The 27,231-nt window shown below is 40.7% G+C and overlaps 1 protein-coding gene across 2 annotated transcripts; it reads left to right on the forward strand.

Annotated features, from left to right (window-relative positions):
* LOC104937560 (golgin subfamily A member 7) lies at nt 1–27,231 on the forward strand. 2 transcript variants are annotated; one of them, XM_010753816.3, is made up of 6 exons: nt 1–109; nt 2,544–2,669; nt 8,255–8,407; nt 13,889–13,990; nt 20,025–20,076; nt 25,716–27,231. In XM_010753816.3, exons 1-5 carry the CDS (start codon nt 101–103, stop codon nt 20,064–20,066), a joined length of 432 nt encoding a protein of 143 aa, XP_010752118.1. In that variant the 5' UTR covers nt 1–100; the 3' UTR covers nt 20,067–20,076; nt 25,716–27,231. The 2 variants fall into 2 exon arrangements, with proteins under 2 accessions (XP_010752118.1, XP_010752119.1); XM_010753817.3 differs by having other exon boundaries at nt 25,719–27,231.

A 27,231-nucleotide genomic window follows, 5' to 3' on the forward strand; every position in this document is an offset into this window, starting at 1 on the left:
CTAACCGGAACCTGTCTTCACACTAAAGTTTCCCCCGGAAAGCTTATTTCGTCGCACATGCTAAAAAGTGTTAGCGGAAGATAAACAGAGCTTGTTCAACATGGCAGAGGTGAGTAACGACTGAAGTGTGTGTGTGTGTGTGTGTGTGTGTGTGTGTGTGTGTGTGTTCACTGCTTCATGTGACACGGTGTTCTCTGTGTCAGTCTAACGGAAAACAAGCAGCGTTAGCCTGTCTGTCTGTCTGTCTGTCTGTCTGTCTGTCTGTCTGTCTGTCTGTCTGTCCGCTCACTGTGCAGTAAACTGGAACAGCTGCTAACACGCTACATGTACAAACACTCAGTTTATGTAACCTGTCAGCCAGCTGTGTTACATAGAGATTACATATCATCATATCGATGTACACAGCTGGACCACAGGACAGTACAGTGACTGAGGGAGGGGAAGAATACGTTACGATGCTATAATCTGTAACATCATAACCAGGGATGTAGTGGTAAAAAAAGAGGTGGATAAACTATACATTTTGGGATCGGGGGACCACGACGTTGTAAGGGCCAATTCATAGTCGACGCAAGCATGACGCAAGGAGGCTACGATGTGTATTTTATGAAACAACTTTTCTGACACATAGGATTGTGTGTGTATGAGTGTTTGTAAATGTGCATGTGTGTGTACTTGTATGTGTGTGAATGCATGTATGTATGTTTGTGTGTGACAAGGGTTCCCTGAGGTCTCTACTCTGTATCAGTCATAATTCGAGATACACAATACGCATGTTTGAGGTTTATTAAATCTTAATAAAGAGAAAAATAATGTCAGTGTGAAAGAAAGCAAAAAAAAGAACAATATCAAATAATCATTATAGCACTGAACTTAACTTTGTAGCTACCCATAGTCATAATGTCACTCACAACAGTGCCCACAGAGCCTCTTTGTCTGTTGGATATTTTAGTGTGCAGGGACGTGCACGTGGATCTGAAGCTGCCCTGTGATATGATAATTACCAAAAACTTTAGACTGCACTAACAACGCCATTGTCTGCCAGAAAGGTAGGCTAATTTGTTGGCACGAGTTAACAACCTAACGTTAGTTAGTGGCATGGTCCACAAACCAAAACGATGGGGAGTTTATCCTAAAAACGTGAAGTTTAGGATTCTTTTTGGACTCACTGTGTCGAGATATTTTGCTGGTCTCAGCTGGAAGATTGCTGCCTCGACGCTTTAGAAATCGCCTAATATCCATTTCACCATAACTTCACACACGTACGTAATCAGTAACATGCAAGGTGCTCTGTCTTGTGGATAGAAGCACTGTAGTTGGTAGCGAAGCTAATGTAAACGTGTGGATGAAATCTCGCAGTCTGCTGGCTCCCGCAAGAGGGCGAATTACTACGCGTATAGGCTACGCAGTGATAAAACCCACAAGAACTCATGCTTGCAGGATCTACTAGTTGTAGGCAATTGAAAAATAACGGGAAAGCGTTATTAATATCTGTAGTTTATAAAACAAGAGACATGCGTGCGTAAACTGTATGTAGAGGTGGATAAACTATGATTGAACGTGCGCAAACTGTATTTAGAGGTGCGTAAACTATATTTAGAGGTTCGTAAACGCTATTTCCAAAAATCTGGAGGTGGGTAAACGGCGTTTACGTGCGTTTACCCACCACTACATCCCTGATCATAACATGCTGCTATAATCTGTAACATTATAACATACTGCCAAAATCTTCAGATCAGAACTATTAATAAAGACATTCAGCACCTGTGGAGAGTAACAGTCCTCACATCAATACATCCATGCCAGGCACTCAGAAAATCACAGAAGTCAAATGTAAGACATGACTTTGTTTCCAAACCTTAGATTGAAAATAGGAAAAATTCATTTAGTCGTTTTGTCATGTGATAGCAGTAAAGGTTTGTGTGTTACTGTCCCAGTACACCATGACAGCAGGACACAGCCAGAAGCAGCTAGATGGAATTCAGCTGGCAGTCTCCCTGCTGTCCATGTCAACATGTCTCATTGGACAGACCTCTGAATCACTTTCTTTAGCTGATGTCCAGATCAAATCATTATTGGAAGTTTATGTCACGTGTTCCTTGACATAGTCTGAAAGAAGGAGGAGATGTTGTTTTGATGTTTGTTTTATTGCATAATCTAATTTTATGTAATTGATACAGATTATGACAAAAATGTGCCATAGATGTATTTTTTAATTTCCACATCAGCAGAGTGTAGAGATAATTCTGACACATTTCTGATGATTTTCAATACATTAATTTTTTTAAACATGCCCCACATGCATGGAGTCCTTTTCAGCACAGACTCCTCTATTAATATGACTTATGATTTTGTGCCAAAAATCTCAAGTACTAAGACATACAATCAGTGTCTCTCTCAAACATCTCTCAATAAAATGTTTATGGTCCACAGTCATAATGGATGCTGTGTGAAAGCCTTCCATCAGCATGTTGGGTGTCTTCACCGATGACGGGTCAGTGTACCACATCAACTGTATCAACTGTAACTTCCTGTTTCCACAGACTCACAGCCTGCAGGACATGAGGCAGCAGGCCGCCGTCGCTGCCAAAGTCTTTATTCAGAGAGATTATACCAACGGCACTGTGTGCCAGTTCCAAACCAAGTTCCCCTCTGAGCTGGAGACCAGGGTAGGATAAACCTCCTCACTGTGCTCTTCACTGTGACCTGTTCAGTCATGCTCTCACATATCTGTCATGTCTTGTGGATGAGTTGACACTGGTTTTCAGACTGGATTATACATACACATGTGCATAGATGGACAGGAAATCAGTCAGTTGGTAAGTCAGTATCAGTCCAAAATTTGGACACACCTTCTCATTTAATGGTTTTCTTATTACTTCCTACATTGTGCATTTCATCTCGAAACTTTCAACAACTTTAAATGTGTCATGTGTCAACCGTCAAACACTCTGGTGAAACTGACTCTGCCTCAGGACATGATAACCAAGAGTTCGCTCTGCTGCAGAGTAGGGCTGTAGTGATACACCAATCTCACGATACGAGACGATACACGATATTCACCCAATAGGGATGTAACGATGCATCGTGACACGATTAAAAATCGGTACAAATGCGTGACGACTCGCATTGGTTGACAGAAAAAATGAATCGCGATTCTTGGCGAATGGGAACCCGCACAGCGCGTGCTCTCACTGGTCAAACAGGCTTCCCGGCATGTTGCGTGAGCGTGGCGTATTTGGTCCGTCCTGCACGCGACTTCAAACCCCACCGGGAGTGTTTCAGGAGCGAGTGCTTAGCCCGCCAGACTTTGTTTACTTGCTCAGATTTGGACATTTTCCCGGTGTTTCCCTTCTAAACATGCTTCTACATGTGTAAATATGTTACGTAGTTAGTTAGTTTCGCTTTTGTCTGTTTTTACGACCGGCAGTTTGCACGGGGTATTTTATTTTGAAAATCCACCGGATTCTCTTTTTCCGTGTCTGGCTTTCGCCCGCTCGGGGTGCTCTGTGGAAACTGACGCGTGCTGCTCGCAAGTTTTAATGTTTTTATTTTATTGTTATGTACAAAACTTACCAGCCACATTGGCTGGTGATCAAAAAAGTTCATTTAGAGCCCTGGTTACGCCCCCTCGTGAGCGAAAACTGCACATCACACCAGTTAACAGCAGTTTACTGTGAGATTGTTTCTAAAGAAAGGAGATATTTGTCATGTGTTTTGTTGTTTAAGATGTAAGTTGCACTTTTTATAAGAGAACACAAACTGTTTGAGAGTTTCTGTAAAGAAAGATTTTTTTTTCTGTAAAGAGAGATTTTTTTCCTACAAACAAAAAGTATAATAAATAGAATAATTTTATTTGGTCATAATTTGTCTGTAGCTCATTTTGATTTTAAAAAATCGTGAAAAAATTGTATTGTGAACAAAAAATCGCGACTCAAATCGAGTCGTGAGTTGAGTGTATTGTTACATTCCTATCAGCCAATGATACAGTTTGATACAATTCGATACGATTACATCATTTTCTGAAAGATTTTAAAGGGACAGTGTGATTTTGGTGACATCTTGTGAGTGTTCCATTGACTTGGATTGAATTAATTGAACTGAAAACTGAAAACATTGATTACACAATATATGGCTCTGACTGCTTGCAAATGCTGGACAAAATGAATCTGATTTTAGTCATATCACACCTCAAACAGTACTAGTGAAGAGTTTTTGAGTGAAAATGATATTTTTCAATCCCTTTGCCTGACATACATATGCAGTTTTTCAACCAAATATGTGAAGAACAATAAATAATGCCCTTTTAATACAAAAGGTCCCATATGTTTTTGCCTCATTTTCCTCAGGGATGCCACTTAGCAAAGCAAAGAGCCTCCAGAAAGTTGAGGGGAACCTGTCATTCAATAAAAAATAGTATTTAGTAGTTATTTTGTCACTCTGCAGTCACTTTTCTCAGGAAAACAGTGCAAAAAACACATCTCTCCATCATAAACAGTTTCGGAGATATTCACAGATATGTAAAACTAGACATCCTAAACCTGAAGTGGTGGGGGCTCTTCTGCTTTTAAGCATGAAGGTGCTGGATTTATGTTCACCGCCACACATCTCTTGAATCTCCTCATTCTGACTGCGTAAACATGAAGAGGAAGACATCGGCGTCTGTGTAAAGAGAGTATCTAGATGGTAACTTGCTAGAAATGCTACAGCGAGACAAGCGGCTGGCTGACCTAATCGCTCGGGAAATGGGCAGCGAGCACTGTCAGGCATAACACGGGGGATTTGAATGGGACTTAATGTATCGATACTCACAGCTGAAATCGATACTTTCTGGGGAAACTATATATAGATGTATATCTATTTATATATATATATATATATATATATATCGCAGGATCTATAAAATTGCTTTTTGCTGCATTACTGTAGAGGAGAAGTTCATGACAGTTAACAGCCTCAGAAATCAACAATTAACAGCAGCTCAGATTAAAGAGCACATAAATGTTTTACAGAATTCAAGCAGCAGACATATCTCAACACCAACTGTTGAGAGTGAATCAGACCTTCATGGTCAAATAGCTGCAAAGAAACCACGACTGAGGCCAAGAAACACAATGAATGAACATTAGACCAGTGGAAATCTGGACTTTGGTCTGATGACTCAAATGTGAGGCAAAGAAGGTGAATGGATGGTATTTGCGTGTGTGGTTCCCACTATGAAGCATGGGGGAGGTGTGATGGTGTTGGGTTGCTTGGCCGGTGTCACTGTTTGTGATTTATACAAAATCCAAGGCCACCATGGATGCCATAGCATTCTGCAGCAACATGTAGCTGCGGCTCAGGAGGTAGAGCGGGTCGTCCACTAATCAGATTATTGCCGGTTCAATCCCTGGCTCCTCTAGTCTGCATGTTGAAGTGGGCATGCAAGTAGATTTATGGATGAATGGTAAGCTCCTAAAAGTGATGGCAGCCAAAGCCAAGCTTACTGTTTTTGAGTGCAGACTGTGAACTGGGTTATTGTTCTATTTAGGAACTAAAATATGAACAAAGAAAATTTATTGCATATTATAATTTCACTTGATGGCTATCACTCCACTTCTGAAATGGCGCCCGTTATTATTCCAAACCTTCCATATCTGAGTGGATGCACAGTCGGTGTTTAGGCACTGGAACCAAAATGGTGTTCTTACGTGAACCACAGTGGAAGTGGGTTAAGAGCAAGCATTGTGAATTATATGGAAGAGAAAGAACAGGTCACTGTGAGCAGCCTCCACGCCACACTAAAGACGGTGCCAGTCAAACAGTTCGCAGTTCAGAGGACCCAAAGCTTCACAAAACTTCAGCTATTCACTGGTGGTTTATTAGCACTTCCCTCTTGATTGGGTGGTCTTGATGTTTGCCAGTAGGATTCAGTTCACACACACACACACACACACACACACACACACACACACACGCAATGCTGGACAAATGGAGAATGCTTCCTCTCTGGGAGGTAAAAGCATACCCCCTATCATAAAAAAAGCTGCATTAAAATCTTTCCTGTATATTTTTCCACATATGCTTTGCTGTAATCCCAGTTTATGAAATATGCAGTATAATGCCAAGTAGGGATGTAACGATACACGCAACTCACGACTTGATTCGAGTCACGATTTTTTGTTCACGATTTTTTTGATCTGACCATTACCTTTCAGCTTGAAGTATGAGCTAACTGAAAATAAAAACAATTAAGACGATAGCTCATTTACCCTTTAATGAGAGTCCACGGCCCCGGGAAATGGCGAGGTCCGGGCGCTGTAAACGCAGAGCCGGTCGCGGCGCACCACCTCGGAGGAAATGCGCCCGGCAGGGGGCCAGCCAGCGCCGGGGAGAGGTCCCATGAGGGGATCCTCCCGCACCGTGCGGCCGTCCCTGACCCGAGTTGAATCCCCCGGGCAGACAGCGCGGAAGTTGCGGTGATTGGTTAAAATTGCAACACCGCCCTGAATTCACGGGGATTCACTGAAGTTGCGTTGAAGTTGCAAATCGCAACATCGTGAATTCCGGAGGGTCTGTGATATGGTATCATTTACAGTACAGTCAGTCCTGACGCAGATTACCACTACTGCGCATGTGTGTAGGGGTGTGTGTGTGTGTGTGTGTGTGTGTGTGTGTGTGTGTGTGTGACACAGAAAGGCAGACGCGGCAGTGGAAGCTGCAGCCACAACGTCACCTATTTCTAATAAAAAAAAGACGAAAAAGAACATATCCTACTTCTCTCGCATTCGCCAAGAATCGCGATTCATTTTTTCTGTCAACCGATGCGAGTCGTCACACATTTGTACCGATTTTAATCGTGGCACGATGTATCGTTACATCCCTAATGCCAAGCTGTTTAGTGGCTTCCATTTTTAGGGCAGTCATTTGTGTCACACAATGTAAAAAAAACAACAAAAAAACAAAACAATGTTCTTTGAGACAACTTTTTTTTTTACACCAGGGTTTGATTCTCCGTATAATTCAGGTTCTGTTTTGCACACGTTTGCATGCAGTAACATTGCATTCTTGCAGATAATTATCTTAGGCTGTGGGTTTTATTATTTTTGGGAGCCCTTTCCTGTTTTAATGCTGTTGGATAATTGTGCCAAAGAACTGCGAAGTGCTTTCCCAGTTCTAAATTAACAGTGTTCTGAATCTATTTCACAGCTAGATTGCCAAACCATTCACAGTTTCATTAACTGAGAATTGACAGTTTTCACTGACCTGTGTCTAATATTCATTTCCTTGGTTCACATTATATTTAGTGAGTTACAATTGAGAGAATTTCCTCTTCTTCGCTTGAATTTGAAAACCCTGTTCAGCCTTACACTCTGACATTTTTCTAGTGCTCATATGGTTGCATCAGACGTAATGGAAAGATGCTCAGGAGGAGAAATGTGGTTTGAATAACAGCCTCTGAATTGGAAAATTAGAAGAAGAACAAAAGCTCTGAATGGTGGGTATTAAACATGCCTAAGACCACTGATGTGTTGGAGCATGTTGTTGCATTCCTTGGGCACAAGGGAGCAGAACATTGGCGGGTTTTACTGAGGCTCAGGAGGCCCTTGGCTGGCTCCTCGTCTGGTTTGGATGCTGCTTCTTTTTCCCCTCAGTATCACTGAAAGACCACCAGATCCACTCTGGACACCAGCATGGGACTGGTGTCAACGCCCCAGTCAAAACAGCGTCAGAGTCCAGCGGTTCTCCACCCTCCATCAGTCTTCCCTGCAGCAAACCTTCATTTGAGGAATTGTTGAGTAACACTGATTTGATTGTCAGCCAGTTAGTCTGCCAAAAGCTACGTGCAGTCTGAGACAGCAGAGATGTGTCCTTATCTTACCAAGGTGTGCCTGTGCCACTGGAGAAGGAGAAATCATCAAAATTCTTTCATGGATTGTCACTGTGTGTGTCTTCAGGGCTTTTATCCTGTTTAGTTATTAAGTGAAAACATTCACAGAGCATATGGCCAAGGCATCCTAATAATTCCAGGAGGTGTTTCCAATGTGGGAAGGAGGCCCAGCATTCCCTTGATGTATGACCAGTCCAAGAAAATTCAGCCCCTCATTTATCTACAGATGGAAAGAATGGGAGAGAACTATCTGGTGCAAATAAGACGAGTTTCCACACAAATGTACCAACAGAGGCACACTACTGTCAAAACATACATCTGGCTTTGTGCCTTCTCTAATGACTTTAACCCCTTGATATCTCTTTATGTTTCCATGGATTTCAGATTGACAAACAGCAGTTTGAGGAGACGGTGCGGACACTGAATAACCTGTATGCTGAAGCAGAGAAGCTGGGAAGCCAGTCGTATATTGAAGGCTGTCTGGCCTGCCTCACAGCGTACACCGTCTTCCTATGTATGGAGACTCACTATGAGAAGGTGAGGGACATTTCAGCTCACACACACTTCACACTCAGAATGAATCGATCTGAGTAATGAACCTCAATGCTCTTCTTATTCTTCTCATTTATTTTTGGTCCAGTGTGTTAGATTTAGGGGGCTCTATTTACAGAATAAAGCATAAATGGACTATAATCTTATCTATTTTTTTATGATTGTGTTATCCCCTAAAAAAATTAAACATTGTTTTTGTTACCTTAGAATGAGCTATTTATATGTACAGATGCTGCAGGTCCTCTGCCATGTTGCACTGCCATGTTTCTACAGTGGCCCACAGCAGACAAACTGTACATTGGCTTTAGATATGGTGTTTCACAGTTTTTGTGTACTTTGCATGGACAAAAACACATCAGTTGTGTTTTCATAATCTATTTCATTAATTTCATAATTAATTTCATAAACCAGAATCCATATGGGCAATTGCACACCATCAATGCACAGCCATTCAAAGTTTTTGTTTTGCTACTGACAGGCTCAGGATCCCTTTTGTTTAACCAGAAACAGCAGATGTTGCTGTGTTCAAACACACTAAACTTCATTGACAAAAACAGTAATTTAACATCATCAAACTTCATTCAAACTCGACAGAAACTAAATAAATTCACCAAAACCTTGTTTTGTCTTTCTATAGTTCCAGCAATCAGCAGCTCTGGTTTGGTCAAAGTAAACCATTCATTTAGATTTGAAAATATCCGAAGAGGAGTGAAAGGAAAGTCTGGCAGTAATAGCTTGTAGAGGCAGAAAAAGTGACTCACCATTCTTCTGTCTTCTTCAGTGGGCAATAAACTTATTACTAGGGGTGCAACAATACATGTATCTGTATTGAACCGTTCACTACAGTGGTCTCGGTTTGGTACACACGATAAGTCAAACAATACACAATTTTATATTTATTTTATCAACTTCTGACAATGCACTCCTTGCTGAAAGCTCAGTGGATCTGAGCTCGACTACTCCGCCTTAGGCTGCATTGTCGAGCGCAGATCCACTAAGCTGTGCCTCCCATAGACATATATACATAGACGCCGCATTGAGCGGGTTGGTCGTTGGTCGCGATACGTAAACGGCGCCGCCATATTGGTTCGGGCAGATCTGCCCGTAAACTAATACAATGAAATGGACTGAACTTCATAAAGCGCCTTTCTACAAAGTTCTTCAAGTTAATGTCTCTTATACACCCATTCACGCACACACTAATATATCTGGGAAACAAACAGGCACCAAAAACAACGTATGTAACTTTTAAAGTGATGATTATAAATGTTTACTCCTATCTAAAGCACCAAACCAACGTATTTTTTGTAATGCTGGTGTTTACAGCTCTAATGTGTGTAACACTGTTACTGTGATGATAAATATTGAAATATTTATATTTAACATTTAATCTGTGTCTATAATACCAGATCCTGAAATGTAGATGTGACATGGGGTTTTCTGAATAAAGAGCACACACACACACACACACGCACGCACGCACGCACGCACACACACACACCCACACACACACACACACCACACACACACATATATTATATTATATATTATAATTATATATATATATATATGTTGTGTGTGGTGTTGTATTTCACGTTAGTGCTCTTTATTCAGAAAACCCTCATCTCACATCTACATTTCAGGATCTGGTTATTACAGACACAGATTAAATGTTAAATATAAATATTTCAATATTTATCATCACAGTAACAGTGTTACACACATTAGTAGCTGTAAACACTCAGCATTACAAAAATACATACGTTGGTTTGGTGCTTACATAAGGAGTAAACATTTATAATCATCACTTTAAAAGTTACATACGTTGTTTTTGGTGCCTGTTTGTTTCCCAGATATATTAGTATGTGTGTGAATGGGTGTATAAGAGACATTAACTTGAAGAACTTTGTAGAAAGGCGCTTTATGAAGTTCAGTCCATTTCCTTGTATTAGTTTACGGGCAGATCTGCCCGAACCAATATGGCGGCGCCGTTTACGTACGATTCAGCGCTCAATGCGGCGTCTATGTATATATGTCTATGGTGCCTCCCACATTCATTCACACCAAGCTGCTGAGACAGTAGCTACATGCGAAGCTAGCTCGTTGCAACATGGCTAATGCCTTAAATATACCTGAAATCGAAGATCCTCCACCGTCTTTCAGATCTGGAGTTTGGAACTACTTTGTTTTTTTATATTCTGCCGAGAATAGAAAATACACCGTCAGGGACCCCCAAATGATACAGTACTGTATTTGGTAGATACTGTATGTTAGAATGTTTCAAATGTTTCAAAATATTAATGATTATGTTTCAAAATATATTTAGGGAGCTATCAAACAAATATGGAACAGTGACACTAATCACTGCAGTGATTCTTCATGATGGCCATTTTCATCGTAGTGTACCGAAGCTATGTGTACTCATGTAGTTGTTTTGTTTATAATTGCTCACATGCCTCACATTAACTGCACATATGTTACCATCTATTTTCTTGTATAATCTGTGTATTGTTATCAGATGGTAATAGTGAATGTAGGAAGAGTATAGGCTACTTATGGCAGACTTATGGGATTGAATGTTGGGTAAAGACCTGTAAGGTTTTTCATTCAGGCAGGTGTGACAGCTTGTTTCCACTTGCTTTACTAACTTTTTAAAATCAAACTTAAGAAAACTGCCCTAAGATGAATAAAACATTACATGAACAACACAAGACTAACTTTTTCCTCTGTGAGGTGTGTTTGTTTTAACAAATCTGAACTGAAATAAATCTGCTAAAATTATAAATCCTAACAAATGCAGAAACAACATGGCTTCCCTCCCAAAACTGCTACATGCTCACACAGCTAAACAAGCTCCAAATATCCACCTGTGTTTTTCTGCAAAGCCCTGCTGTTGCTGTCATTTTGTTTTTCATCACCTGCTCACTTGTCCAAGCTCCTGGCCCACTATAGGGTGGGGTGAATTCAGGGTCCAGCTCTGTTGGCATGGTGCTAATACGGGAAGATAATCCGGGCACAGTTCTCTGTAATAAAATGAACAAAAATGAATAGATTATTGGAAACAGAAGCAGCCACCAAATCTCTGGTCAGATTCAGCACTCTCCACCACCATGATTAAACCCTCAGATGAGGGAATATCATCCCTCCAGTTCAGAGACCTGTAGATGTTCTGGTAGCATATGGTCACCCAACAACTTACTAATAAACTTTATGTTGGATTTTCCTTCTAGTTGTCACCCTGCTGTATATGAGCACTAGTAAAAACTTTCAGTGATACCCAGCCCAATGAATGACTGTCCATTCTAGAAGTAGAGAGATATCCAGGATCTTCCTGATTGACTGCTGCATGTACACATCAGTGACACAGTGTATCGGTGACATTGAAGACAATTGGAGTGGATTAGTGTTGTTAGAAGCTGCTGTGTGGAAGCTGTAAGCTTGGCTGTAAATCAATAATTTTATGATCTCTAAGAGAGCTGGCAAGTAACTATGATTTGTGTACATCTGAAATCCCTTTTGGTCCCCTTCATGTGGACTGTAAACAGAACCGTATGTCACTGGTCTTTTCCTGTTCTTTGAACAGGAATGGTACATCCTATCTGAATGTACCATTACACATCTAAATACCACGATACCTGCATTATTTAGTATATTTTGTTGAGTTTCTAACAAACCCAGAGAAATTGATGTTTTCATTTTATTCAAGGTAAGGCTGCATTATATTTAGCTGTACCTCTCTAGTTGCCATAACTTCCAGGGAAAGGGCGAAGAAGAAAGTTGATAAACAAGACTAAACATAACGTGACTAAAACTTTAATACATTACCTCGTCTGTGAACGTGCTTTTTGCTAAATGGGGCTTTATTAGAGGAAGACTTTCCAAAAATGTAAAGTTTAATATCTTGAATTTTACCAATGTGCTTCTAGCAGACAAAGACATAAAGGGTTAGTGTCTTGAATGGTGGACAACAGCAAAAGAGACACTTATTTATAGGAAAATGTCATGGATTCTAATAATAATAATGATGTAATGACACATGCAGCATGTCAGTCTATTACACTACAGCCAGAAGTTGACAGGGTTCTCCTGGTTGGAAACAGGTACAGCAAATACTGCAAAGTTTTTTTCTTTAAGATTGAACAGAAATAAGCCAGTTTAGGGATGCAAATGATCGATTAATTCATTAATCGTTAGTTGATTTACCTTATCGGTCGATTAACGGTTAACTGATAAGCTGCTTTTTTCCTGAGAACATACATTTCTCTTGGTGTCTTTAACATAAAGCAAAATATTGCTTATATACTGAATAAAAAATGCACAGAAACTGCACAGAAAATTGAAATACATAAAAAAAATAATTGTGCACTGGCTCACCTGTTGCATGTGAAACATTAAGCAACATAAAATATTTTTTAAAGCTATACAATATGGGCTTAGCCTACACAATATTAAGCCTACATATAATTATCTGGTAAAGTACTAAAAGTAGTAAAAACTTGAAACATTAGCAGCAGCACTTATAATCTCCCTTGTTCTGAGAAAGGTAACAGTAAGATTACTAGCCCTGGAAATTTACAGTAACATGTAGTACTGAACGCAGCTTAAATCATCCCTGAGGAAGGTGACAGGAAAATTAGAGGGCCTCTAGAAAATTCCCGCACAAATGTTGAGAGTGACGAGTGGGCTGTTGCCGGGGGTCTGTATTCAAAAAGCACAACTCAAATATTCATTTTTAACATGTTTATTTAGACACAGGAGCAGCAGCAGGAGCGTTAACACGCTAGCAATTAGCATTAGCATGTTAGAAATCAGCATGTATTTAATTCTTAGTGGCTAATGCTAATTGCTAGCACGTCAGCACGTCAACACGGCTGCATGCAGGTTTTGAAGGTGGTATCTAAGCGAACTCGTAGAGCTGCTGAACTTAAACGTAGTACCGTAGAGTTTACACTGAGCGTCTTTGTTGTCATTACTTAGTTTGAAATGCTCCATACTCCTCATGTTTGCGTGCCGGGTCTCTCGCTGCGTTACGTTCAGGTACGTTCGGTGTGGCCTAGATTAAGCAATGGCATCCTCAACTGGCAACACCATGACATTTCACTGAAAAAACTCCTGTGGAAAATGGCCCTAGATTCAGTTAACCTAATTAATTTAATTTAATCGATTAAATTCCTTCCGACAATTAACCGATAGTCAATTAACCGCTTACATCTCTAAGCCAGTTTTTTTTTTTTTCTTTCCAAACTTACATGATTTTCTCAACAAAGCAACAAGGAGAATCTATCTAAAGCAGAATCGTTGATTCATTGATAAGGCAATAGACAGAAAGTGAAAACTTGAGTTGGGTCTTGTGTATATATTAAAATGAGTTATGAGACTGAGATGCATTCTCTGTCATTACAATTCCACCTGTAGTTTGCTGTCTATGAAAAGTGTCTCTGAGACTGTTTGTTGTACCCTCTTTAGGTTTTAAAGAAGATTGCAAAGTACATACAGGAGCAGAATGACAAGATCTACACACCACGAGGACTCCTGCTCACCGATCCTATCGAGAGAGGCCTGCGAGTCGTATCCTACTTTTCTCATTTAGCCAGGAAATATTGTTTATTCTCTTCACTCAACCTTAACTGTTGAGCTATGTTTGACTGTAAATAAACTGCAAACAATGACCTCTAAATAGGTTAATCAGGCATTTAGCTCACTCTTTACTTCATGGGAAATACAAAGAAAACAAAAGGAAGTGTAAACTTAAATTTAGATTGCCATCCTTTAAACAAATCAGAAACACAGAACAATAAAAAAACAATCTTGTTGCGCAAGAGTGGGCATGTGTGGGAAAGATGAATGATATGTTAAATATTTTGGGTAACTTTAACTTGTTAAACATACCCTGAGATCAGGACATGGAGTCACACCACAGCTTTAAGTAGAGCAAGGAGCTTTCACAATGACCTAATAGATGTAGTGATTTACAGGCCCGCCCCCACCGCACCACATCCTTCCCTAACTGCTGGATATAAAATGGAAAGCAGCAGTCCGGGCAGCTAACAGGAAATCCAGTGCTACATATATACAGGATACACAAGATAAAAGTTGGATTGTGTTGTAAAGTATGTAGGCCATCTGCATAAAATCAGTGACTAATTGAAGGGGGGTATGTAACTCAACATCCAGTTAATTGTAATTGTGCAGCAATGGGAGATCATGGCAAACTGCTGCTGCTGGGCTGACTTTGACACAGGAGCTGTGAGATTGACAGGAATGTCTCACCTGAACTGTTTTAACATTTGAAGCAGGGAAACATGAGCTTAATACAACCAGCTAAGTACATATCCTACCAAGTTCAACGTTTTTCTAATCACTTACTAGTCCCTCCTCCTTATGGTAAACAGAAACTGCTGTTTTACTAATGTTGATGTAGCATTATTTATTTATTTTTATTTATTTAAAGAAAACGGCATATTCATTTTTTTTTCCATGTCAAAAGCTACCTGCTTTCTGTGGAGTTTGCATGTTCTCCCTGTGTCTGTGTGGGTTCTCTCCGGGTACTCCAGCTTCCTCCCACAGTCCAAACACATGAACCATGACAGGTTAATTAGTAACTCTAAATTGTCTGTAGGTGTGAATGTGAGTGTGAGTGGTTGTTTGTCTCTATGTGCCCTGTGATGAACTGGAGACTTGTCCAGGGTGTACCCCCCTCTTGCCCAAAGTCAGCTGGGATAGATTCCAGCCCCACCATGACCCTGATGAGGATAAGCAGTTACAGATAATGGATGGATAATCTTTTTCAGCCTACAGTGCTGCTCAAAAGTTTGTGAACCTTACAACGATGGTCAGATTTTTTGTAAATAATACTAGAATAACCTTTATTAAATGTTAAGTCATACCCCAATTCACAATACTGACATTCCAAATAACAGACTCAAACAAAATAAATGTTTATATTGTCATTCTTTATTTTAAAAAAGGGTTGATTTATCAACCTCAACCAAACGGTTTCTGTAGTGACTCATTAGTCATTCACATCTACTTTGGAGGATATTTGCCATTACCAATGTACGTGTCTCTTGTTAATATTTTAGAAGGTCGTCCACTTCTAGGCAGAGTTGTAGTCTTGTTCAGTGTTCTTCATAGCTTTCCCCAGACAAATGTGCTGGCACTACCCTCCTCTTGAGGTCCTCTGAGATCTCGCTTCCTCTCTGCATGACTGACCTGTATGGGTTCACCTGGGTAAGACTAAAGAGACCTGGTTTTATCTCTGTTTTAATCAGTGAGTCACAATTTCGTCCCTAAACATCTCTGATGTTATTGGTCCATTTCAGTGGTTCATTTAGACATCAGTTCGTCCCGCCAAATTCTATTTAACTGATTGTTTTTAACCAATGCAGCTCAGGGTTCACAAACCTTTGCACCTACATAAGTTGACCAAAAACTCTTTTTAATTAAGTCTTGACTACACAATTGATTTTTTTCAAATAGTTTATTACATTGATAAACCTGCACCTGTTATTTCATATAAAAAATAATGCTTTTGATTAAATAAGGAAATCAGGGTGAAACAATAGAAAACTGCAAAATGCTCAAGAAGTTCACAAACCTTTGAGCAGCACTTCAATAAAATTCAGTAGAAACTGTTCAAACTGATGGATTTTTCTGTTTCTTTGTTGACTATATATCTCTATATATATATATATTTTAAACATGTAAAGACATGTAAACACATATAAAGTTAGGACAGGGTCATGTTCACCACTGTGTCCCATCACCAGTGTTTGGGAGACACTAATTGTTGAAGTTTGAAAGTGAAATGCTTACCCCGCTTGCTTTATACAATTTCAGTTGTCCAGCAGTTCAGGATTGCCGTTGTTGTATTTTGTAATGCGCCACACATTTTTAATGGCAGACAGGTACCTGGACTCCTTCACCACAAAGACGTGGAACACATGCAAAATGTGGTTTGGCATCATCTTGCTGAAATAAACAGCAATGACCCTGAACACGACCATTCAATCCTATCATTTATTGTATAGAGACAGCTAAAGAGTGACAGGAATGCAGGGAGAGAGATATGGGGAATGACATGTGGGAAAGAGCCACCGGTCGATTTAAACCTGGGACACTGTAGCAAGGACTGATCCTTTGTACATGGGGCAGCTGCTCTACCAACTGAGCTAAACGACACCCCTACAACCTAATACCCTCTTACCATCACTGATGCTGGCTTTTGAAGTTTGACTGACCACGGGACAGTTTCCACTTCCCTTTAGCCTGAGCCCGGATACATCGGTGGGGTTTCTGGATGTTTGATAAATGGCTATGTTGTATTTCTATATGCAGTGATTAACTGTACGCAAACCCACAATGTTTTTCTGCTTGAGGTTTCTGCCTCTTAAAGGAAGTTTTGCTCATGGTGGGATTGTTGGTCTCTGAATATTATAAAGAGTACAGTCTAGACCTGCTATATACAGTAGTAGCAACTTAAAAGTTCCCGTTCAAGCTGAACGCCAGCTGAATGGCAGCCGTCTTCCAGCTGAGTTCCAGCCGGTTCCCTGCAAAGTCCAGTGAATGGAGAGACCCCCCTCCTTCTCCCGGGCGTGTCTATTTTTTACTGTAACTCCACCCATTCGTGTAATTACAGGGTATGACCAGGAGATGGCGCTTCTCTCACAGAACTTTTTTACAGTTGTTCTACCTGGAGATGACGTAGCTTACACACCTCGTTAGCATTCTCGTTGCTCAACCTTTTGTTTGCGCTTACAGTAATGGGCTTTTTGGTCTCTCAGTGTCACAGATCACAGAGCGGAAAATGCAGCTGGTTTGACTACTGCATACTGTACAGTAGCCGTATGATTTGAGCGTGTTCATGAATTGAAATTAAATTTAAGGTGTTTATATCTAACATGTCAGCATTCACCAAATCAACAACATCTAGGCTGTTCTGTCTTTACTAGCGGTGGGCCGTTATCGGCGTTAACGTGCTGCGTTAACGTGAGACTCTTATCGGGCGATAAAAAAATATCACCATTAATCTATTTGCAAAGCTGTTCCAGCCTCTCAGGTCGCTTTTTTACTTTTTTACTTTTTTCTCTTTTGTTCGTTTTTGTTTTCTTCACTGTAACTCCGTGGAGTCCTGATCTCTATAGCAGTTTAGAGAGTTTTGTGCTTTTGTCATGTTTTTCTCGTGGTTTTTCTTGGTGATGTTTTTTAAATGCCGCTTCCACCTGGACAGCTGCCTTTGTTTACTCAGAGAAACAGCTGATCGCGCTAATGCCGGCCGGCATTGGCGCAATCAGCTGTTTGATTGGCGCGACTAATCTATGGCCACCACTAGTCTTTGCATAATTACAGGAGCGTCTCTTCTCTTGTGTTCGCGCCTCTCTCTCGTTTATCTGCATGTAAACAACAAACTAACCCTTAAAAAAGTTACAAAAAACGGTTCGGACGTCTCAGGGCTGCCAGGCCTGTGTGTCAGACCTGCAGATACAAGCGATGGTTTATTTTTAATTAACAGTTTATTTGGAGGGGAGGGCTCGTTGTTGTTGTGCGACATAGAGCTGCAGAGACGAGCGTTTTGGAAGCCCTTTGTTATGCAGGTATTTACTGTAGTGCACGCTTTAGGCCAGGTAAACCATACAAACCTCATTAGCATCTCATTGTTTGCACTTGATGGGCTTTTTGGTCTCCCAGTGTCACAGATCACAGAGCGGAGAATGCAGCTGGTTTGAGTACTGCATACTATACAGTAGCCTTGTGATTTGAGTGTGTTCATGAACATGAATGACTCCTTTTCATTTTCGTCCATTCCATAGGCTAAATGGCGTAAATGGAAAGAATATTGTAGTGACCCGGAACAATGAAACTACGAAGCAACTGGTTTTGCTGGACTTTATTCCTAATCTGGAACACAGGCTCCTGTGGCCGTAGCCAACGGCAAAAAAACAATAAAACCAGGCAAGCACAGCAGCATATAACATTAACACATTAGCTACTTCGTGCCCCTCATCGCCATGGCAACTGCCATGACTGACAGGCTTCACAGCCTCTAACAACGCCACCCCCCCAGGCGTCACCCCATACACTGCAGCCTAACTTACTGAACACAACTCAACAGCCACAGTGTATACACAGCCCGTTACAATATGTATGAAATAAGTGAAGTATGTTTGGTCTTAATAAAGTTTGCAGTATATATGTTATGTTTTTATTCTACATGGACACCACTGTTTATTTTCCACTATGCCTCCCTCCATTATAATAATACACGGCACAGCTTTTTAAAGTCCAGAGAGAAGTCTGTTGCAAAAGTCCACGGTGACTCTCCTTTGCCAAAACGTCTGTATGTCCTCGACGAGCTCCTGTTTTGTGCCTGGCTTAGCCTCCTTGCGAATAAAGTCTTTCATGGAATGCCTAAATATATGTTTGATGGTTTCGTAAGCTTATACTGCAAACTTTATTAAAACCAAAAATACTTGACTTATTTCATACTTGATTCACCCGTAATTCTTTCGATTTGCGCTTTACGCCATTTAGCCTATGGTCACTGTTTAAATCAACAACATCTAGGCTATGTTACGGACGTTACGAGCGGAGTTTTCTTTAATAACGCGTTTATGTTGGCATGTTCTTGTTGCTGCCTCAGTGTTATCTTATCACAACTTTTTTTTTTTCCATCAACTGATCCGCTGATCAGCTGATCAGCTCACCCCAGCGTATCTGTTCAGATGTGTCTTTAGACAGTCGACGGTGAGAGCGGAACATCACTGCTCCTCCCCGTGGACAAATGAGGCATTGCAGCTGGTTTTCACACAGACTGCTTAGGGGCGTTTCCAGTCGGGGCCTCACTGACTACGTCATCGCGGGGGATTACATTTCGGTCACGCACCAGCCAAGGACCTTGACAGGACCTGTGACGGACCAGCCACGGTCCCGTCACGGTTCCGTCACGGAAACACGGGAACTTTTAAGTTGCTACATCTGTATGGAAAGTGTCATGAGATAACTTCTTCTTATGATTTGGCAAATTTTTACTGAATGACCTTCCTTCCTTTGGAGGATTCCCTTTTCATACCCGATCATATACTATCACCTGTTACCAGTGAATCTGTTAACCTGTGGTAGGTTCCAAACATTTTTGTGCACTCAGCAACTTTCACAGTCTTTTGTTGCATCTGTTTAAACTTTTTTGGAACACGTTGCATACATTTCAAGTGCATATTATATCTGGTCATTACTGTATTCAATTAATTATATGGTTGAAAAGGATTTGAATTTGAATCATTGCATCAGTGCTGTTCAGGGGGTGTTCTTTCTTGGTTCCATCAGGCACTGTCAGCCATCTAATTAAATTGGTGCAGTATCTGAGTCAGGGGACATTTGCAGTAGTTTGTGATATTACTGAAATACAAACAGCTAACGAACCAGCTGAGGGGTCTGCGTTTTTAGTCCCACCTGTGATTTAACTCCCTGTGTAACTCTGTGCTGAAGTTAAAGGTGTTGTGGGTTTTGACATTTGGGTCACTGGCTGTGGCTCACAAAGTGGAGGTTATGTAAAATGAACCCAATCTTGCTTCAAATGGCTTTCCTTTGACTAAATCCTCATCAGGTTGAGGTCACCATCTTTGAAGACAGAAGCCTGACTAGATAAAAGCTATGAGGTGAGTCTCATAATTAATATTCCATGTACTGTATAACAAATCTGATGCAGAGTTTAACACATATTTTGAAATTCTTTGGAACACAGAGAATGTCTTCTGTGTTCCATCCTAAAGGCCTCTTCATGTGTGAGTAATATTAGTTAACTGCCTTACAATCAGGAGGACTGTTTCATAAAGTGTTTAAAGGACTTTATGGCTGCATGTTGCATAGTGCTCTGTCCAGAGCACACGGCGAGCCAAAGCCAGCATCTGAAGTGATTAAGTGTCCTTTCAGCACAGCAGCCTGCTCACTGCAGTTACATGTCTTTAAGTAGCTGTAATCAAACAATTATTGCATCTTACTCCAAATAGCCCATTTCCTCGTTTACTTTGCTGGCCGCCGGGTTCTACCACATTCATTTCACATGAGGAACTGGCACAGTGGGATATTATCCCTGTTTGAAAGAGCTGCCCGTCTAACAATGAGATACTTGAACTTGAATACTTGTATTTGTGTCTCCAAAAATGTACATTTGAATGCTGCACAGGATGGGGTGGGAGACTACAAGTACCATCCCTGTCTCTGTCCTCTGTCCTCTGCTCTATGTCTGTGTCATGGATGTATGCTATTGAGTTGTCTGTCTGTGGGTGGGTTCGCTGAGCAACACACACATGCAATATTGCTCATTTCCTTTGCAGGGTTGTGTGGCGGTGTGGCTGTGTTTGTCTATGCTTTAGGGCATAATGTGTATATATAACGCTTTATCTCTTATAGAAGATACCATTTAACTATTTAGTAGCCAGTCCAGTGTGTGGTTCCACAGATGTATACAGGAGAGCAGGTTGAGTTGAGCCAGTTTTTACTTGAGGCATCTTTAAATTGAGGGCAGGACAGTAATGTCTGTCCAGCTAAAATACATATATTGTATATATGTACAGTGGTGGTCAAAAGTTTACATACACTTGTAAAGAACATAATGTCATGGCTGTCTTGAGTTTCCAGTTATTTCTACAACTCTGATTTTTCTCTGATATAGTGATTGGAACAGATCCTTTGTCACAAAAAACATTCATGAAGCTTGGTTCTTTTATGACTTTATTATGGGTAAACTGAAATTGTGACCAAATCTGCTGGGTCAAAAATATACATACAGCAACATGAATGAGCAATTTTGGAGACTTAGAAAGTTGTGTCAATGACATGAGCTTCATAGCATGACCTCTTAACTTCCTGTGAGTGATCATGAGTGACTACAGCTGGTGACTTCTCTGAGGCCATTTAAAAAGGGCTCATTGGATAAAAACACCCACAAACGCTACAATGGGAAAGTCAAAGGAGCTCAGCACAGATCTGAAAAAGAGAATCATTGACTTGAACAAGTCAGGAAAGTCACTTTGAGCCATTTCAAAGCAGCTGCAGGTTCCAAGAGCAACAGTGCAAACAATTGTTTGTAAGTATAAAGTGCATGGCACTGTTTTGTCACTGCCACGATCAGGAAGAAAACGCAAGCTGTCACCTGCTGCTGAGAGAAAACTGGTCAGGAGGGTGAAGAGTCAACCCAGGAGCACCAAAAAGCAGATCTGCCAAGAATTAGACGCTGCTGGAACACAGGTGTCAGTGTCCACAGTCAAGCGTGTTTTGCATCGCCATGGACTGAGAGGCTGCCGTGCAAGAAGGAAGCCCTTGCTCCAAAAGCGGCACCTTAAGGCTCGACTAAAGTTTGCTGCTGATCACATGGACAAAGATAAGACCTTCTGGAGGAAAGTTCTGTGGTCAGATGAAACAAAAATGGAGCTGTTTGGCCACAATGCTCAGCAATATGTTTGGAGGAGAAAAGGTGAGGCCTTTAACCCCAAGAACACCATGCCTACCATCAAGCACGGTGGTGGTAGTATTATGCTGTGGGCCTGTTTTGCTGCCAATGGAACTGGTGCTTTACAGAGAGTCAATGGGACAATGAAGAAGGAGGATTACCTTCAAATTCTTCAAGAAAACCTAAAGTCATCAGCCCGAAGGTTGGGTCTTGGGCGCAGTTGGGTGTTCCAACAGGACAATGACCCCAAACACACATCAAAAGTGGTAATGGAATGGCTAAATCAGGCTAGAATTAAGGTTTTAGAATGGCCTTCCCAAAGTCCTGACTTAAACCCCATTGAGAACATGTGGATAATGCTGAAGAAACAAGTCCATGCCAGAAAGCCAACAAATTTAACTGAACTGCACCAATTCTGTCAAGAGGAGTGGTCAAAGATTCAACCAGAAACTTGCCAGAAGCTTGTGGATGGCTACCAAAAGCGCCTAATTGAAATAAAAATGGCCAAGGGACATGTAACCAAATATTAGCATTGCTGTATGTATATTTTTGACCCAGCAGATTTGGTCACAATTTCAGTTTACCCATAATAAAGTCATAAAAGAACCAAGCTTCATGAATGTTTTTTGTGACAAAGAAGGATCTGTTCCAATCACTATATCAGAGAAAAATCAGAGTTGTAGAAATAACTGGAAACTCAAGACAGCCATGACATTATGTTCTTTACAAGTGTATGTAAACTTTTGACCACCACTGTACATATATTTTAGGGAGTGGTGTATGCATGTAAAATAATCACAGTTTGAAAAATATGATGTTCCAAAAACAGTGCTCTCTTGGCTCAGCTTGCCCCAGATGATGGGTAATTAGTGAGCCACGTAACTATTCTTGTAACTTTATCCGTTAAATTGTGTTCAATGTTACCTTCTCCGTTGCCAGCATAAAGCCCAAACAGTAATGCTCTGTTTCCAATCTTCCTTTTTGTCCTGTAGTTTTATTACACTGGAAATATGAGCTTATTAAGATCATACAACAAGTCACCAGAAATGATTCAAATATGAGGGTGTGTCATTGATTTGAAGGGAGACAGTTTCTGGGAAATGTTTTTCAGCAAAGAAAAATACTCTCTTCCTCATTTATTCTCTTATACAATTTGTTTTATTAAGAACATTCCTCAACAACAGTTATCTTTCCATGACAGTTATGTGCTATCCCGAAACGCACTTTTCTGTTTGAATGCTAAAAACATGGCGAGACCGCACAGTGAGATCGTCAGCCACAGATGGCTTTTATATATCTGCAGATCTTTCACCCTGGCAGACGCTGCAGTCTTTGCCTCAGGAGGACATCTCGTCCCATAAATTGTTTCAATCTCTGTTACAGTAAATCCCTTCTTTTCCTCTTGTGTGCAGAATAAGACAAGGAAGCTCATTTTCCTGGTGTCATCCTAGGATGCTGGGCCTAGATCATTCTGTTAAGTTCTTTGTGCAGAGGCTGGTCCAGGTCCAGGTCCAGCTCCATCAAGCAGAGTAAGACATACCCCATAAATATTTTACCTATGGGGAATGTTGTGTCTGACAGTCTTGAGACCACAGAACCCTGTGGATGGATAAACCATTGCCCTACTACCGTACAGACCCATACAGGCATTAATCTCCTTGTTTGAAATTCTTGCTGCTCTCCCTGATACATATACATGTCCTGTTAAGGAATGTAAACCCAGGACTTTTATAAGTAGCTGTTGAGAGAAGAGCATGGTGGAGCTTTGCCATGGTCAAAGACAGGGTAAACTACAGCCAGCAAGCAGACTGAGCACACAGAATATCCATCTTTCCCAGTGTTAAAGCCTCTTTACCCTGCCAGGCTCCGTCTCCTCCAGCTTAGACTGATACATGAGCATATTAGGCCGACAGCTGCCTTTTATCAAAACTCATATATTGACCATTAAGCTGTGTCACCACCCCAGTGGCAGTTTGTTAAATCTGCATTGAGGTTGGTTAGTTACATGACTGACCACGGGTGAAATAGTCTGTAGTAGTGAAGGTAACTGCAGAGTTGGATGATAGTTCTATTTGTTTGCTTTATTCACTGTATAGAAAATACTGATTGGCACAGCTTTAAATGTTCCATGATCTGGAGAGTAATTTTACTCTGATCAAAATAAATCTGTGATTAATATTTTGAAATCACAGCCTTGTGTGTTCATCAAAATATTATTTATTTAGTCTGAATTGCTTGAGCCTTGTCATTTATAAATGAGGAGGGCGTTGACTTATTGCTGGCTTCTGGCTTCTCCAGAACAGAAAAATACCCTTAGCGTTTATCTATCAAGCTGTCCTCTCACACTCTTTCTCCTTACCCATCATGGCTGAAGGCCAAGCAGGCTTAAAGCAGTTTTGTTCTTTGGCTGGGAGCCTTCCAGGTGAAAGGCTGAACAGATGATGGATCAGCCTCCAGTGGGATGACTGCACTGTAGGAAAACAAGACTTGGCCCAGACAGCTCCTGACTGCTGAGCATTCATTGGGATGCAGATGGCACTGAGTTGGTGTCCTGGCATGCCATGCAAAAGACATTCTGCATCTGATAAGATGCTGTTTGGCTTGAAACTTGCCGCTTAGCCACAGCACACCAGCAAACCTGTAAATTAGGCTGCACACATGAGAATATTTAGTGTCAACGGGGAATGTTGGACAAGGCAAATGCATAAATGATATTCATCATTACTTTGCTGTTCTTTTCATTGTCTGAAATTAATTTTTCCTCAGCTGCCAAGAATAGTTTCGACATACCAAGCCAGTTGAAATATGGCACTTAGTTTTATGCTGCCTTTTTTCCATGTGATGAAGTGTTTGGAGAACACTTTGGTCACCATCTACACATAGTTTATAATGAAGTGACAGAGCTATATGAGTTTTTGATCCCAATACTTTCCATAAGAGCAAAGATGAGAATGCTCTCTGCAACAAAGCAAGCATCAAACGTAGTGTTCTGAAATGTTCCCATGACAGATGGCTTAGTTTAAATATTGTGTAAGCCGCACCATCTCACTGGTGCTCTTATAGTGAACCAGCTTCATATCTGTAAAACACAGTACACTGACAGTATGTCTGTTGATAGTTCATATGATTTCTGTTCAGTGTGAAGGTAAAATACACCAAATAAAGTTGAAACGGTGGGCTAGTTAGTATCATGGAGCGAAAAGTTCAAATAAATACGAGATTTAGTGACTTTTCAGACCCACATGTGAAAATAGCATGTTCTTTGGATTTTCCTGGAAAACTTGCTCCAAGTTCTTTCCATAGAAATCAGTCCACATGCAACAAGGAAAGTTGTGGAAGGGCTCATCACTACCCTGATAACAAGAGAAAGTGATTCATACAGGAAATGAATGCTTGCAGAAACATGCATCCTGAAAGGAGTTCAGGTGTCAGTTGAAGTCTTGGGAGCAGTCGACAGTTGAAGATTAAAAAGCACTTGACAGTACAAGCTTTGTGAGGCGTGTCAGCCAAAGGTGGATGCGTTAAAAGAACTTGAGTTGTTATTTTCAGTGTGAAATGAAAGCAGTTCATACGACAGCTAATGGTTGAAGTGTAGCATTGAGAGGTCAAGTGATGTGTCAGTTTCAGGTTAATCACAGCAATGAGAGAAGTGTTTGTGACAGAATGTAGTTCCTCTCTCAAAGACTGAAAGGACGATGAGACAGCGTCCTCACAGCTGTGTGGTGTGAGGCCTTTGCACTCTCTAAATGCTACACGTGCTTTTCCTCTTTCTGACAACTCACATTGTCTGTTGGGAAAAGGTTTAATTTAGTGTCATGCCTCTAACTAATCTCTCCGTCTCTGTAGCAGCTGTTTGACTAAGTGAAGCTACAGGGTCCAGCACCAGTGCCCACCTCCCCGAGGACCACCACGACCTGCACCCTTAATACTGCGTCTCTACAATCTATCCCTTCCCACCTACAGTATGACCTGCATGTCCCATTCAGAGTAAACATTGTGACCAAGTCTGAGATTTATTATTTGTGATTCTGTCCATTCATTTACGGATCGAGGGTTCAGTCCAGCACATGCGTGTATGTATGTAATCAAGCCAACACACATTGTAAGTTATTTTTTTATGAAGGACTATGAAACTGGTTCACACATGTTATAACTGATTGTCTTGGCTGAACTGTTTATTAGTGCTTATTAGTGTGATTTGTTTCTCAGTGTGCCACACCTCGCAGTCTGCTCTGCTAGCTCTGTCTTTCCTGCATGTTTCCTTTGCAGCGTTTGACCTAATTACTGTGTCTTGGTCAGGATCCAAACATTCCAGTCAAACTGTCAGATTCTAACCTTGATACACGTTGATTTGATTTTAGAGATTCTTTTTGACAAACCAAAACTTGTGCTTGCTCTGTATTCAGCATGGAATATTGATGATACAAGACACACTTCTTTTTGTTTTTTGTAAACTGTGGTATGCACACATTTGGTGACTACTATAGATTTTTGCCTCATGTCTATATATACATATATACATATGTTGTGAGATTGCCTTAGACTGAAGTATTAAAAGTGCTCTTGTTAGTTGACAGTGCCTGTAATGGCTCTGAATGTTGCCTTTGTTGAAGTCTAAAAGCCCACATGACACCACGATTCACTAGTGACATTCTGCAGTGGTTACAGTTTTTTTCTGGTGGACTTGCTGCGATCAGTGGATTCCTTACAGCTAATGCTTCACATGGAGTTTGGTGAACTTTCGTTGTTGACTTGTTGATAGTGCTGACCTTTGAGAGGAGGAAGAAGAAGAAGATGCTATTGTAGCTTATTAGCTGCGTTGCATCGTTCACTTTTACTTCCTCAGTTGGAGTATCGACTCAGTTTCAACTGAGCTGACATTTAGCTCACCAGCTACTGCAGTTCAGCGACTAGACCTGCGAGTCACCCAATTCCAGAAGCAAATCTTTTGGAACGACATGCAGATTAATCTGAATAATTTAGCTGTACCATCTTCTGCAGTGACCAGGGCTTCACTGTGAATGTGTGAATCAGATCTTGGCTTTGTTCAACACAAATCTTCAAGCTAAGATTGTGACATGTTAGTGAAACCCTAGAAGGTTGAATATACTGTCTTACGTATGGTAGGTAATGTTTAACTATGAAATTGCTACATGTAAAAGTATAGATTTTTGAATGCCATAACTAAAAGTTCAATCATCATGATGTCTAATTATGTAAATAAAATATTATAAAGATTTAGATTTAGCTCATACCTTATCTGTAATTTGATGTATTGAACTTTTCTATATTCTTTTTCCAGTTGAAATCCAATGTTTTGTTAATCTAAACCCTGTATGCCAATAAAGGAAATGTGCACATA

Source organism: Larimichthys crocea, chromosome III (assembly GCF_000972845.2).
Source record: "Larimichthys crocea isolate SSNF chromosome III, L_crocea_2.0, whole genome shotgun sequence".
Taxonomy (NCBI): domain Eukaryota; kingdom Metazoa; phylum Chordata; class Actinopteri; family Sciaenidae; genus Larimichthys; species Larimichthys crocea.